We start from the raw sequence: 15064 nt of genomic DNA on the forward strand, positions 1-15064 counted from the left end.
TCTTTAAAAATTCACTGAAAATCGGTAGCTAAAATTGTTTGTCTAAGTGTTATTTGATTTTCGTGTTAACTTGTTATTTAGTCAGTCGCCGGCATCTTCTGTTGCTTCACACAGGAAAAACACACGCGACGAAACGTAATGATCAATTTTGTCCTCAATCTCACGCTATAACAGAAAAAGCTTTTGAACATCTGTAAACTCCGAGCGCTTCGCAGTAAGTGATATTTTCAATGAATCTTCGGATTGTTTTCAAGTTCAAGGATTGTAAATTTCAATTTTATGAAAAACGAAGGTTGTTGTTATTTCAGTGTGAATCCTTGAATGCTTGCCAGTCGCTGGCGCCGCTTGTTGAAACTAAAACGAAAAAAAAAACTCTTTTAAGATTATCATTGGCTTCTTTTTCACCCCACCACTATTCTTAGCAACAAAGGTCGCCATTTCGTCTGTTTATTGCTCGCCAAAAACTATCAAATGTACTCAAAAGCCTAAAATCTAAAAAAAGTTTACAGGAATCGACCAATCGAGCGAGCGAGCGAATGCTATTCCCCACATCGTATCTATAACTCGCTCTTGCGCATGCGCGCAATTCACGAGTTAAAAACGATAACAACATTAGTAACGCATAGCTGGTGCGATGGACACCATACAAACTTGGTAAACTACCAGTAAAAAAAGGTCTAGAAATTTCGGCTATCACAGCAAAAGTCATCTTCGGACGCTACAATTTTGAAGAATCTCGTCACCCTTCATGTCAGAAACGCAACTCCCCGTTCTATTGTTCCACTTTAAACTTCGTCAGACGTTTAATAAACGATATCCAAATTAGCATATATCTTTTCATCAAATCAAATATCACATTCTGAAAGGTGAAAACATATTGGCCAGGAACGTTGCGTTTAAAGGAAAAAGAAAAATTCTGCATGAACGTATCAGCATGTTGAAAATAAAGTTTTAGGTCATTTAAAACATTACTGAGGCTTGCCCACATACGCCACTGGTCTGTCTCTTATTCTACCGTACTTTTCACTAACTACAGGTTCTCACCTTTAGTGTTTTTACAAACATATATCCGTAGTTTCATTTTGTTGTGTTTACAGTTTCCTCCTGATCGACTGTCTATTGAACCTTGCGTGCCATCTGAAGTCGCTGAAATGTGAACAGCATAACATTGCAAATGTCTTCAGCGATGATTTAAAGTAAAAAACAAAACAAAAAAGGCATTTTGAAAAAATAATCGGTTTTTTTACCGGTGTTAAAAGGAGTTTGATTTCGTAGAGTAAAAGTAAATCACGAAACTATAGAGTATTGTAGCAGTTAATATTGCTATGAACTTTTCCATTCCATCGAAGCTTTTTTCCGATTTCCGCATAGTAATGCAATAAAGAGTAATGCCATTCTGCCTGGAAGGGCTGCTAGTCTAACTCAAGAAATCCTAACACTAACCCTAACGCTAACCCTAACCTCCACTGACTGAGGCGTGAAAAAAGTACCTAAAATTCTGTTATTCGATGGGAAACATACCTATAAGATAATATTCTCGGCCCGGATTGAACACCTGGCTTGACACAGCGCTGAACCTCTGAAACACCAGAGTGTAATACTTCAGCGCCAGGGGGGTGGTACATCGTAGAAGAAGCCTACTCCCCTTAGAGGAGTCTGTACTACAGCTGTCATAATTGTCGCGTGACACAATCCAAACATTTTCATAAAGTTTGTCTTTGGGCGTATTGTCTCGAACCTTTTTCAAGATTGTGGACGGATTTGGACAAACGATGTGAAGCTTGGACATCGGAAGGACATTCAGAACGCTGTCACCATTGCCAAACCTAAAAGAGAGTTAAACAAAAATGTTCAAACAATTAGAATTATAATGAAATGCAAGAAACTTTATCAAGGTGGTGCTCATCCTTATGAGCTATCCAAATGACTAGACAATATTGGCAAAATAAGAAAATCAACGGAAATGAGCTTTATATTCAAGAACCCTTGAGGAGAATGATCAGAAAAATAAACAACTGACAACACGCACATACATCAGTTCTTCAGGCAACGACAAAAAGAAAATGCAAACAGAAAGAAAGCAGTTCCTAGAACCTCTAAGAGCCACGTACGTTTAAAAAAAGTTGATCAAATTTGAAAACTGTGGTTTTGGTTTGAAAGTATAAATTAGTCTAATGCGAAAAAACTACTTAGAAATTATTGAGACAAGAAAACTACGTCAAGAAATTGGTGAGGAACAGAATTAAGTTCTATTCCCTAATATAAGTTTTGTATAGTATGTTTTGTTCTCTATGTATTAAAAAGGCGGACGGACGATGTCTCTATATGAGAGCCCGAAATAAGGAGCGCTTTATAGGTTACGACAAATTAGAGAACAAAAGTTTTTCTTCTCAAGGTAAACGGGTGTAACTCATGGGTGAGCGGAGGAAATGAGGTCGGACGATCTTATTAAAAAGAGTACACTCTGAAATTTTGTAAGTTTTTTAAGTGCTTATTGAAAGGGACTGTAGAGTGGAATGATGGGGGAATTGAGAAACCATTTGTTTGTTGCGCTCTCTCTATCCTTTACTGTACGTATTATGACGCTAACAACTTATTAAATGCGTCAAACATGCTTCCACTTTTACGTTACGAAATGGTTACAAAACAAAATTTATAAAGTGCGCCGAAAAGTTCAAGGCATTTGCTGTAGGGAGAGTTTAATGAACCATTTGTTTTTCACACGCTTTCTTTCCTTTTTTTAAACGTAATTTCCGACCAATGAGGGGGCATGTCGAGTCTTTCACAATTATATTGTGATATGCGCATGAATGACAGAAGTGTAACGTATATGCCATATGCCTGTGCCACTTAACTCAATTACTCGCTGGCGTTGAAAACCCTTTGCGGGAGAGCAAAGAAAGACTAATTTGTCTGCTATTCCAAAAACATAAAATATTTCGTATTCTGCAAATTAATTAGGCCCCATCGAGGATTTTGATGGAAAAACAGATGTGGTTTTAAGAGGGCAGGATCCAATTTTCCGACAAGGCGCGTTATTATTGTCGGTTTTTTTTGTTTACACGTGAGAAAAAACATCAAACCAGAACAAATCCTAAAAGTTTTCCTATGCTTTCCCGAAACCCCTTTTATGGGCGTGATATGAGATAACCATGATAACCAATTACTTCTTTCCATGAAAATCACGCGAGAAAATCCATTGATGTAATTAACATCTAGGAGAACCTGCGAGGTCTGGAAATTTCAGTAAAACAGCCTCCCTCGCGGACAGGTATCTTATAACGTTTGAAGACCGAAATTTATCCGTACCCCTAGCAATGAAAACCGCAACGCCACCAAAATCAGACAAAACTGAAGAAACCAAAACAAATATAGGAAACTGAGATTGAATTGATTACATTCATTCATTTAAAATATTTTTTTTAATCTTATATTCGCAAATAATACACCGACAATGTTTTCCAAATTGGCCGCAAAAACATCCTGCTAGACTGAAAACTGTGTAAACATAGGCGCTGGTGGTCTAAACGAGACAGACCTCGGAATTTGTTTAACTTTTAAGAGAACGTTAAGTTGAAACATTCAAAACTAGTAATATGGAGAGAAAGAGACCGCCAGTGATATTGTTTAGCTCGGATCGAAAGAAAATCAAGATTGTGACTATATGCGTGACCAAATCCGCCGCCGTACTTATATAGTCACACCTGTAGATATGACGCGAAAACATTTTATCTTCGTAAATATATTGATGTTTCTTGACAAATAGGGTTGGGAGTATTTTGCCGAAAAGGAAAAACAACTGATATTGAATGTCTTTTGGCTACTTTGCTACCTTTGAAGTGGGGCTAAATTGTGCGAGAAATCTTAAGTGAAATCCACCGCATAAACACTTATGATCGAAAGAGGAACATGGCCAAACTTGTTATATCGGTATCTTTCTGCTTTTTTAATCATTGCAGAGAATGCCTTTTTTGAAGGAAAAAAATCACTCGGAATGGATGCATGCATAGAAATTACTATAGTTTAAGGTCATCCCTGGAATCTTCGCTCCAACCCGAGGGGTTACAAATTTGTGAAATTCTCCGACAAATTGAAACCATATGCGCGAAATCAGATCCCTTCAGCCGAAAATAGTCTGTATTCCTCGTTAATCCTGTCTTGACAGATATCTTCCAAAACACATAATTATCATGTGATTTTATCTCTTGCTCCTTTATGGCTCTCCGAAAGGGTAAGGTCATTCGCTTTCAAGAACGTATTCAAGTTTCTAACTTAAAATGTGACATGTTTTAATTCATGAGTGACAGGAAAACGATGCACACTCGACTTGCACGAATTGAAAACAGCGAAGCCCCCTTTTTCCTACCATTGGCGAGATATTTGGAGCTACAACTTATTTCCGTGAAAAGCAAACGATGCATATTGGAATGAAAGAGGACTGATAAATCTAGAAGAAGAAAATAAACAGATGCATGTTATTACTCGGGCTAAAAGCCTCAACAAGGTTCAGCTTTCCACAGATATGGATGTGCAGTGCTCATGTCGATAATATCACTCCACCCAGCGGTCATTAAAGGAAACTTTACTATATTTTGTTTGTGGGTTAAATGAGTGAAAAAAAAAAAAAAGGAAAAAAAAACTTTGAGAAACATTAGCGTTCAAAGTTTAGTACATAAAAATCAAGAACCTTTTTCTCCAGTGGAAAAAGAGACTTTCTCTGTTGCGTAGGAAACCTTCCAACTGTCCATCACGTATCTTACACTGGAAAGTTGTCTTAGACGTAAAACTTGAATTATATCGGATACATGACCTACACTATCCCTTTCAAAGAATCTTTATTTGTAATCCTTTAATAGGGATGCGCAAAGTACACGCGAGATTAAAAAGATTGCGCGCTAAGTTCGAGAGGGTCTAAGTTAAAATTTTCCTGAAAGAGTGTCGTTTCATTGAACAAACGAACGCTGCGAATCTACTCTCTTATTCGTGAAGATATTTCTGTAATTTAGCCCCGTACAACAACCTGCTCATGACCTCACCAACGACTAGTGTTCATCCATTTCGTAACAGTCGGACTGCCGGAACTCCGGCCGAGACGTCAGCTCAGACAACATTAGTTCGACAGAACAATCCGACATTCATATCGTAAACATTTTAGGTTGTGATTTGGAAGTGCTAGACAGGGGTTTATTTTGAATTGTTCAGTCTCTCTGTCTCTCATCTATCTCCTCAGTCAGTTCTTTCGGAGAAAAATTTTTAAGAAGTACTTCTTGTCACCTGGTTGCTAACTATTTGGATTTCGTTGAGTGACGAGAAAAAGAAAATTCAGATCGATTACCCCAATAAGGTGTTCAGAGTGTTCACAATTATATCGTATTCGCATTTTCACACGTACTCGCTGTGTCAAATTTAGCTCGAAAACTCCTAAAAAATCTTAAATCTGTCTAATGACGCCATATTCAAGGATGTTTTTCTCAAAGGTCTGACAAGAGTGAACTTGGAAAAAGCAAACAAGCTTATATCTCCGCGCGTATTTTGACAAATGTTGACTGGGGTTTGAGGTGAATTACAATATTAGGTTACTAACATCAACATATATCATTTCATCACGTTCTAATTTTATGTCAAATTCTTTTTTGGGCAATTTCGATAACTATAACTATCAAATGTCCCCTTTTTTGGGAGAAATACATGTAAGTTGTATGTATTAGTATATTAAGTGCTGCTATCAATATGGCGACTTGTTCTCTCTTGGTGATCTGCTTACAATAAAAGTTATGGCAATCCTTGCCATCTCTCCTCTAATGTTGAGCGCAATTTTGTAGTTTTATAATGTGATTTTTGGCTGTGGATCTGATCTTCTTCGTGTGATAATCGAGTTATGTCGACAAGTCAACGTTGTTATCCTTTGCAGTAACGGAATAACTGAAAAAACATGTGGGGATTTGAAATTCCTAGAGTTTGCAGACTAAGTAATTTTCTCCGCAAACAGGATTACCCCTAAGAAAGATCCCTAAAAGTCCAACGTGAAAATTGTTTCGCCTTTGTCTCGCATCTGCTGAGTTAATCAACCGTCTTCGTATTGAGCGCACCGTTGGCCAAATTAAACCGCCATATCTTCTTTTGTTCTGAGGGACCGCAATTTTATTAAACTTAATTTGCACTGGGTCATCTCGTACAATTCAATAGGTCATCCATCTTTGTTTGAAATCACACAGGCAAAACCGACCAGGGAAATTCATGTCAAGCAACTAAAGTAAAATTGATTTAAGGATATGAAATAAGCAAATAGAGTTTCCGGTTTGTGTTCTTAGTATTGTGAAACTTAAACAGCGTTTATTCTTGGTTTGAACATGAATAGATACGTTTGTGTCCTGCCTTCCTCACTGTTAAACTGAATTCTAGTTTACCCAGCTGTTTTAATTGAAACTGCCATGACTTTTGAATACGTTTATAACCAAAACACGACTTTTATTATGCGGTATCCACTGAATGAAAATATCTTGCAAATTAAGAATTTCTAGTGCAGTACAAACTGTGTACACATCCATTATTTAGGAATGCCGAATTAATTAAATCTTCTCCTTGCTCTCGTCTTCAACACACTGGGTTTGCGCTGTTCCATGAACTTGGAAAGGTCATTGGTCTTATATTGATTAACAACGTGTCAGACTTTTATTATGCTTGTCTAAAAAGAGTAGTAAACTATATCATGCGTTAAGTTTCGTGTACTCTATTTTGACAAAGCACATATTGCACCGCGGACGCAAAACCGAACGCAAGGCTAATGTAAACAACGCGCGACATGAGCGAAACCAAACAAAAGCTAACAAGGATAGCTAGGGATTGAAATAACAATAAAGATTTACGACAGCTCTGTTTGGCAATCTGAGATAAAACCATGTAGGAGCGGATTCTCGCAATGCTAAATTATTATTTCAACAAAAATACTAAACAAATGCAGTGTGAATCATGTCCATTCGCAAGTAAAACAAAGATGAGACATTCCCAATTCACGCTGAAGAAATACAATCGCGATAGCGCTAGTTTCAAGTTTCCCCATTGTGTTATCAGCAACTTTCGACACATATGAAGATAAGGGAAACCGCCAATAAATTTACGAAGTAGTTGCCTCGAACGCAATCGATCTGATAACGTTGATTGTCCTACGATCGAACAGCATAAAAGCACCGCACAAAACAGGTAATTATGGAACAAGACAATAGAAAATTGGGCTATTTCTATAGGGAGTGCAATCAACTAGTGTCAGAGGCTCAAACCGTCAAAATGTAATCACAGAAACACGAAAATGAAACGCGGACATGGTGCAAGGACGTGAAACTCCACAAGGCAGCGAGTGATATTCAAGAAGAGCCAATGATTCTGCGTGCTTAATCTTATTAAATCATTACACACAAATGAGTAAAGAAAATGTTTGACTTACAGAGGATTTTGCGGAGACCAGTGAATCGATGGATAAACAGCACCCTTCAAAACATCGAAAAGAGCGACGATCTGAGCTAAAAGTAATAAGAAGGAATACGTTCGTCGCGGCATCGTGTAGGTTCTCGTTAAACGACGCAAGTCATGTGAAGTGAGGCGAGTTTTCTTGCTGTGGTTTTTCCCTCAGTTCCGTTCACCACAGTTGGAGAGAAGAATATTTCACAGCTTCCTCTCCAGCGAAGTCTTTAAACGCACCGGAAACGCTTTGGTTCTCCTTAATCCTTCAGCCACAAATAACAAATGTTTTCATCGACGAATATCAGACTGTCATTTTAGCCCACGGCAAACCAATATGGTGAGAATACTGAGTGTACAGCTGTTGACAGATTGAGTCCCACACAGTATTATCACTTTCGCGGGTACAAGTCCTCTCGCCTCGCAAAACAGCAATGTGAAATTCCAATCTTATAACTTTCCCTCACAAGGATCAGACGCTGGTAAAGGCTTTATGGCTATATCTTGACCCCTCTAATTCTTAAATGCTCTTGGGAACACCGACACTCGAAACGGAAACCTCTCATTTATTCGTACGGATGACAGGCGTTGAAAAGTGGAATGTTAGGACAAACCCACTTCCCACCCTTAGTAAGTACCGTTTTGTCCGTACCCTCCCCTAGCTGTGTGCTAAGAATTGTTGCTAAAACAAATTTCGCCAACTTATATTAACTTTGCAATTCATGTTCCTGAACATCTTAAGCCGAAGAGGAAATTTTGTTGTTTGGTTAGGTATTAGAGTAACATTTGTTCAAGATTAGCGAGTACTAGTGCCTGCTGGCGATCTTAGGATGACCTTTTTAAGCCAAATCATTTGTATATCGAGTTGTTTCATTTGGTGTTCATTAAGCTAAACAATTTTATTTATGATTTTTGTGCCCCCTGCCGTAAAAACATTACATTATTGCCCACGAAGACCACGGAATGTATCAGATGGTTTCTATTACTCACTGAAGTGACAAAGGAATACTCAAATCAATGAAGGTTTGTTCGAAAAAAGTTAGTCTGAATGAGAAGACCGAAGTTTATTACGCTTGTTTACTATGTGACTGTAAAAATAGGCCAATACGAGAAAGTATCCATTAACATTTGCAAGAATATTCTTAATTAGAAAATGAACACAGCAAATGGAAGTTTTGGTTGTTAAAACATCTTTGCAAGGCCAGGGGGCTGCCAAAACTTATCATAATGAGAATGACAAACTCATGTTACAACCCAAATAACGAAACATTTGTTTTCCTAAAAAGCCACAGGCAACTCATATTGCTCGTATTAAAACGTCCTACATCTTAGAAACGTTTGGCGCTCGTTTTTATTCTTAGGCAATCGAGGGGAAAGGGAAAATTGATCTTATAAATAAACTTAAGCAGTTCTCTGCATGCTTTCTTGCTCCCCACTGTGTTTTGAATTAGTTAATTAGAACGGTTTGGCTTTAATGTTTTCATTAAAAAATTATGATTGATAGTCATGTCATGCGATGTGTAATAATCATGTCATTCATGGCAGGTTGGAAGAGGACGTGATAAATGATTTGTTGAGCAGTTTTGATTTAATTTTTATCCGTAGTAGAGCTCATCCAAATTATTTGAACAAATATCTTAAAAAACTCCGATCTAAACTCTTTTCGTGAGGCACGTGAAAACTGAAGCATGCTCAAAGTTAGAACGGCTGCCTCGACGACCCAGGCGCCCCAATTCTTCCAGTCTTTTCGAGCTGAACTGACACACTATCATTGCCTAAGGGAAAGCTAACATGGTCACGATTTCTCTTATGAATTAGTCCATACAAAGAAGTAACCAAAAATAAAACTATGAACGACCACACCAACAGAGACACCTGCTTATTCGCACAAGTTGTACGTAACGGTCTTAATGGCCAGAGAAAACCCTCAAAAACCCGGAATGTGTAAGTTCATGCATCAGTTAGTTTGAAGTGGAAAACGTATTTCAAGAGCCAGCGTTGAAGCACATCTAAAATTTCGGCAATGAAGGCTTGTCCAGTGACGCATGTACGCAGGTTTCCGCTGAGGTGAAGGCACGAACTCAGGAGGCACCTCACTGCGGTCCGATTGCGTTGATATCCACGCAAATGTTCTTGTTTCAGGTGGAACTCGAGAAAGCTTAATCATTAATGATTTCTACGGTTAAAATGCATTAGAATCACAACCTACATTTATGGTGCATTTCGGTGCAACTTCTGACGATTTTCAAATTTTGCTAAAGGACTCTCTTGTGTTTCCCTGCTGGTATTTCCCTGGAGGTCCCCCTGAATCCGTATTTGTTTAACAAAATAACAGAGGTCTCAATGTTAGTGAACAAGCATATCACTGTTGCTGTGAATATGTAAAACGGTTACAATAACAAGAGAAAAAAAAGCAGCAGAAACAATAACAACGACGAGAACAACAGACAAAATGAAAACAATATGATAATTGTATCATTGTACACTGTTTCCACGTTGGGACTCGACAAAAGAGCCGGGATAGACATTCATTACGATTGATACGTGTACCTTCCTAAATTATCACCAGTGAAAATAAAAGATGCTGGGAATGAATAAAGGTTACGATGATTCCTCAGTACACACAATATTGTAAATTAATCCCTTATTTTTATTAGAATTCTATATTCTTTCTTTGTTTTATCACAAATTGTACTCTGTTTACTTCCGTTTCAGTACAAACCTCTGCTTAAAAGTTATCGCAAAGTTCGCCGAATTAGATATATCTGGGTTTGTTTTCTTAAGTATCTAAACGATAACTTTTGAAATCAAGACAAAGTTCACGTGAAACCTTTGAAGAAGCGAACTCAATTTATAAAGCTTCCAATTCCGCATAAAGGATGGTAAAGAGTTTCAGAGCTTTTAGGTCAGTAGCTTGCAGAAAGAGATATGTGAGAAAAGCTTTAGAATAACAAAGGTGCATGGTTAACATGGTTGAGAGTGGTGAGAAATTTTGTCTTTTGTCTATAGTTGTTTTAACAAATTATAACAAGGAAATCGTTGGAAATTTTTGGTGAGAACTAGAAATTAATAATAAAAACAAAGAGATAACAACATCAGCAACAACAAAAAGAGAAAACCCAATTGAAGCAATTCAAACCGCGAAAGACGACTTCGAAGTTTTCCTGAACTCGGCCCAGTTTTCTTGCCCTTAAACGTCTTGGACATGTACAGCTTCACTAACGATTTATGTCATGATAAACTGCATTATCTTTTGGCAAATAGCCTCCGACTGAAGCAATAAAGGCAAAGGCTGCTTCTAACATGGCTTTCATTTTTGTTCTTGTGTATGTGCCATACCAGGTAGGCATTTTGGTTATGAACAACACCGCCACAGTTGCTAAGATACCGACGATAAATCCAAAAAGTGATGCTTAGCCGTGAGTGTGTTTTTGTGTCAATCTTCTTTCCTGTTAGAACATCTGTAATCAAATTTCTCTAAACGTTTAGGATTGTTATTCGTATTTAGCTAATTCCGCTAAAAAAACTGCTCTGAGGATTTAATGAGCAAACCTCAATTACGAGGTTATTTTATTAAAAGGAACTATAACCCCCCAAATAAATATTCGGGACACCCCGTTCTAATTTACCTACAATAATACCTTCTCTAGAGCCAATCATGAATTCCTCGTAAAATCCTCTTCCTTTTAGATACATACTAAAATCAAAGTTTTGTCCAATGTTCTCTATTGTGTACTGGAAATTGGTCGAAATTCAATTTAGAAAGAGGAAGCCATTTCGCAGATTTCATTGTAGCAAAATGTTTGACGAATTTAAGTGCAATGGTCATGATTATCTCAAGGAGGTCGGGAGCTTGGAGGATTTTTGTTATGTCACGATACAAATTACCTGATCCTCCAAAGCTAAGGCTCTGTGATTTTCATTTGATCCTCCCTCACTGGCAGTTTATTGGCAGCCAATTTTCTATAGAGATTTGGTGAGCCGCGACGTCCCGTTATGTTTAGAAACACTGAATGCCAAGGGCGTAAGCAAGATCAGCTTCAAAGTGGGGGATTGGGGGGGAGTAACATCTACCCCAGGATACACTCCCTGCCCTGCATATTTGGGACACATCGATATAGGTTAGAAAGAGGGTATGCTTCCGCGGGATCCCTTTTTCGGATGAAAAGTTATTCAGTAATCACATCATGCTGTGTTATTGCAGAGTTTTAACGATACTTCAGTTGTTCGTGTGTTCGTTGAGTGAGTCCGTGTAGAGAACACTTGGAACACCGTTCCTGTTTTCTGCTTCGACGACTGTCACGGCTGGCTTTCCGTGCATCTTGCATCTGAAAGGAATAGCCGTCCAAGTGACAAATATTTATTTATCATTTTCCTTAACTTGTATAAAGCCATTGTAAAGGTCTATGATGATAACTATAAACAATAAAATCCCTTAAAATGATCTATCATAATAATGCATTTGTCTGCTGTGTTTGCTTCATGTTAAGATTATCTCTTGACTCGCAACTCAGTAGAATGTAGCGGACGTAAGGCTGTTGAATTACAGAGATAGAGCAAGAGAAGGAGGGGAAAAATTGGGAAAAGAAATAAGGAATGGATGGGTTGAGGTGGGTTTTGAAAAGGCAGAGACAGAGGAGAGGAAGGAGAGGTGGTAGATGTCACGAAGTGAAGGACGAATTTGCCGACGACGATGACATAGACATCGTTGACGGACGAGCGAAGAGGAATTGGACCACAATAATTAAATGATTTAAAGACCCGCAGGTCGGAGATTTAACTATAGTTATCTATTGTTGACCAACCTTGCCTATCTCGACAGACATACACCTTGAACCTCATGTGATAAATAATAGTGTCCACCTGTGAAAAGTGGCATTTAAGGTAAAATTTTTGCTCCGGTTATCGAATAATCAGTAAAGAATCAGAGACACCTTTTTAGCGTAGTTCTGAAAAAGGAACAATAAGCCTTTGTTACGCCAAAGGAAGGCAACTAAGTTGCCAATCAATATTCAAGATGGCGGTGGCCGTATTTGATTTTTAAGCACTAATGAGCACAATTTTCGAAAGATTTGGTAGTTTGTCCTTACAACAGGTTCATTATATATATATATATATATATATATATATATATATATATATATAGGAAGTTTGCGAGTCGATTTTCGCGTGGAACAGTGCTCAATACGTTGAAGCAGAGCAGAATAAATATTATGAGAGGAAAAAAGAACGTAACTACATTTCCCGACAAGCCTGTTTCGTGAATCGCTTCACTCTTCAGGGGTTTAATGAAAGAATATTCATGTGACTATCGTTTATATACTAGTGTAGTATACTATATATATATATATGTATATATATATATATATCAATATAACTAACTGCAGACAGTACTGTTTCGGCCTTCTGGGCCTCATCAGTGCAGTGCTGATGCTAGGATGAGGGTAAGACCATATAGCCACCCCAAGTGATCTCACATATGTGGTATCATCTAAGCCATGCCAGAGTGCTCAAACTAGAAAAACTAGTGAGCATGCATAATGCTAGCAGCAATGACTCATCCTAGTAGAGTGCTCAATTTGGACATGAAAGCAAAGCTTTGTATGCCAAAGAGCTATATCTAACTGCAATATATCAATATATATATATATATATATATATATATATATATATATATATATAAATTTTTTTTTTTGGCGGAGACGAATGTTACGAAAACAAATACCCGAAAAATTTAAGACCCCCATATTTTTAAACTACCAAGCCAACTTTAAAAAGAGCTTGCTCTCTAGCTCTCCAGATTCGTTCCAAATTTGGCAGTTGTAAAGATTGCGGCTAGCAAAACATCTTTATTCGCCTCATTTGAATTAATGGACCATACGAGTTACTCCTGAATCAATTTGCGATGTGTTCTCTATGATCTGTTAGCAACGCTTTGTCTGTAAATGGTCGCCAACGCGGATCTTAAATTTTAAGGACTTATCTATTAATCGGGAAAGTTATTTTCGACGAAACTTAGTAGTCATCATTGTACGTCGTCAACGTACCTAATCGATACCTTAACTTATTCCCACTAATTGTAATTTTTAAACAATGAATACCAAGGGCGTAAGCCAACATTTTCGTCAAATAAAGTTTAATAGATACATTACAGATATCTAAAACAATTTAATGATTATGGAACTATATTGAAACTCAAAGAATACAAACTGAGATGCCCTTGAAAGACTTTGAGACCCTGATTGACATGGGCGGATAGCAACTCGACCGAGCGCGCTCAAATCTATTTTTATATAGTATTTTGCTGATGTCTTCTATTTTTTTTCTCCTCTCTGAAATGGTGAATGTTAAAAAAGCAACGGATGCATGGTGTAAAAGGGTCAGCTCCGGAAAAGACCTGTTGGGATGAAAATGTGCAATTAAAATTATTGTATGATCTCTCTGCCTTTTTGTGTGCTGTTTATTTCTGCTTGCTTTAGATTGCGCATATTAAAGGCAGTGATTGAAAATGTAAACATTTTATCGAGCGATAAAATAAGTCATTTTTAACATCTAAAAACTGGCTGTAGGAGTAGCTTGAAAGAGCAGCGAGGGAAATCGGAGAAAAGGAGTGTAAAACTTATTGATTAATTTCTCTTACCTTTTTTGAAGAGTTATTCATCGTTTTCTCGAGGAAGTGGGCGCCTTACAATTCTTTGATTCTTTGACTCTAAGTGTTTTCGCTTAATTCTTGGGCGGGATGACGGTGACAAATTGCATGATGAATTGAATCAAACATTTCAGTGGTCTCGTATCTGGGGAATGGAGTTTCATGGCAAGAAGTAGAAGGTTCTAAGGGTGGCTCTTATAGGATCAATCATTGATAAAGGCTATTACCTTGGGTTTGGTTAGCCACGATTTGAGCTGGAATAATCACGTTGATCTCATCTCTTCGAAAGCTCAAAGAATGCTTAATCTCCTTTACCGTACGAGCAGGGACATAACTGATATAGGTACAAAGAAATTGCTTTATATTACTTGGATTCGGTCACGACTTGAATATGCTAGCGTGGTATGGTCACCTCATACCAAACGAAACATCAACAATTTGGAACAGGTCCAACGCAGGGTGACGAGATTCTTGGTAGGGATTATTCGGAGCAAGAGCGCCTCAGTAAATCAAATTTATTACCTTTGCAGTATCGTAGAGAAATTAATGATTCAGTTCACTTTTTTAAGTGTTTTAAGAATATATGCAAGTTAAATATCTTCGATTATGTATTGTTTCGCTCTTGTATCAAACCGTTGAGAAACTTTGATCATTTAACGCTTGATGTCCCTTTCAGCAAGTAATTTAGTGTTAACAACTGGGTTGAAAACGTAAATTAGCCACCGTAAAGGGTAAAAATGCTGACGTTTTGAGCGTTAGCCCTTCGACTAAGACTGACGTCTTTAAGAATTCTTTTTTTGTTCGAATCTGTCGCCTGTGGAATGAACTACATCTTAGTATAAGAGAGTCAAACACCTTGTCGATCTTTCGTAAGAATTTGATGGCCTTTTATCATGATAAGTTCAATGTAGATTTTTTTTAATTTCACACTGTACTTTACTAAATCATTAGTCTATTTAC

At 37.7% G+C, this 15064-nt stretch overlaps 1 protein-coding gene across 1 annotated transcript in view; it reads right to left on the minus strand.

Annotated features, from left to right (window-relative positions):
* Positions 1 to 8867, minus strand: part of LOC113682184 (uncharacterized) — a 12073-nt gene extending 3206 nt beyond the window's left edge. The window contains exons 1-3 of the mRNA XM_027199339.2: positions 7442 to 8867; positions 1522 to 1826; positions 1045 to 1146 (exon numbers count right to left, since the gene is read on the minus strand). Of these exons, the coding sequence (XP_027055140.2) occupies positions 1045 to 1146; positions 1522 to 1826; positions 7442 to 7554 (520 nt within the window). The 5' untranslated portion in view covers positions 7555 to 8867. The remainder of the gene's footprint in view (positions 1 to 1044; positions 1147 to 1521; positions 1827 to 7441) is intronic.
* Positions 8868 to 15064: the final 6197 nt, after the last annotated feature.

The sequence above is a fragment of the Pocillopora damicornis genome, chromosome 2 (assembly GCF_964200805.1).
Source record: "Pocillopora damicornis chromosome 2, jaPocDami1.2, whole genome shotgun sequence".
NCBI classification, from domain to species: Eukaryota; Metazoa; Cnidaria; class Anthozoa; order Scleractinia; family Pocilloporidae; genus Pocillopora; species Pocillopora damicornis.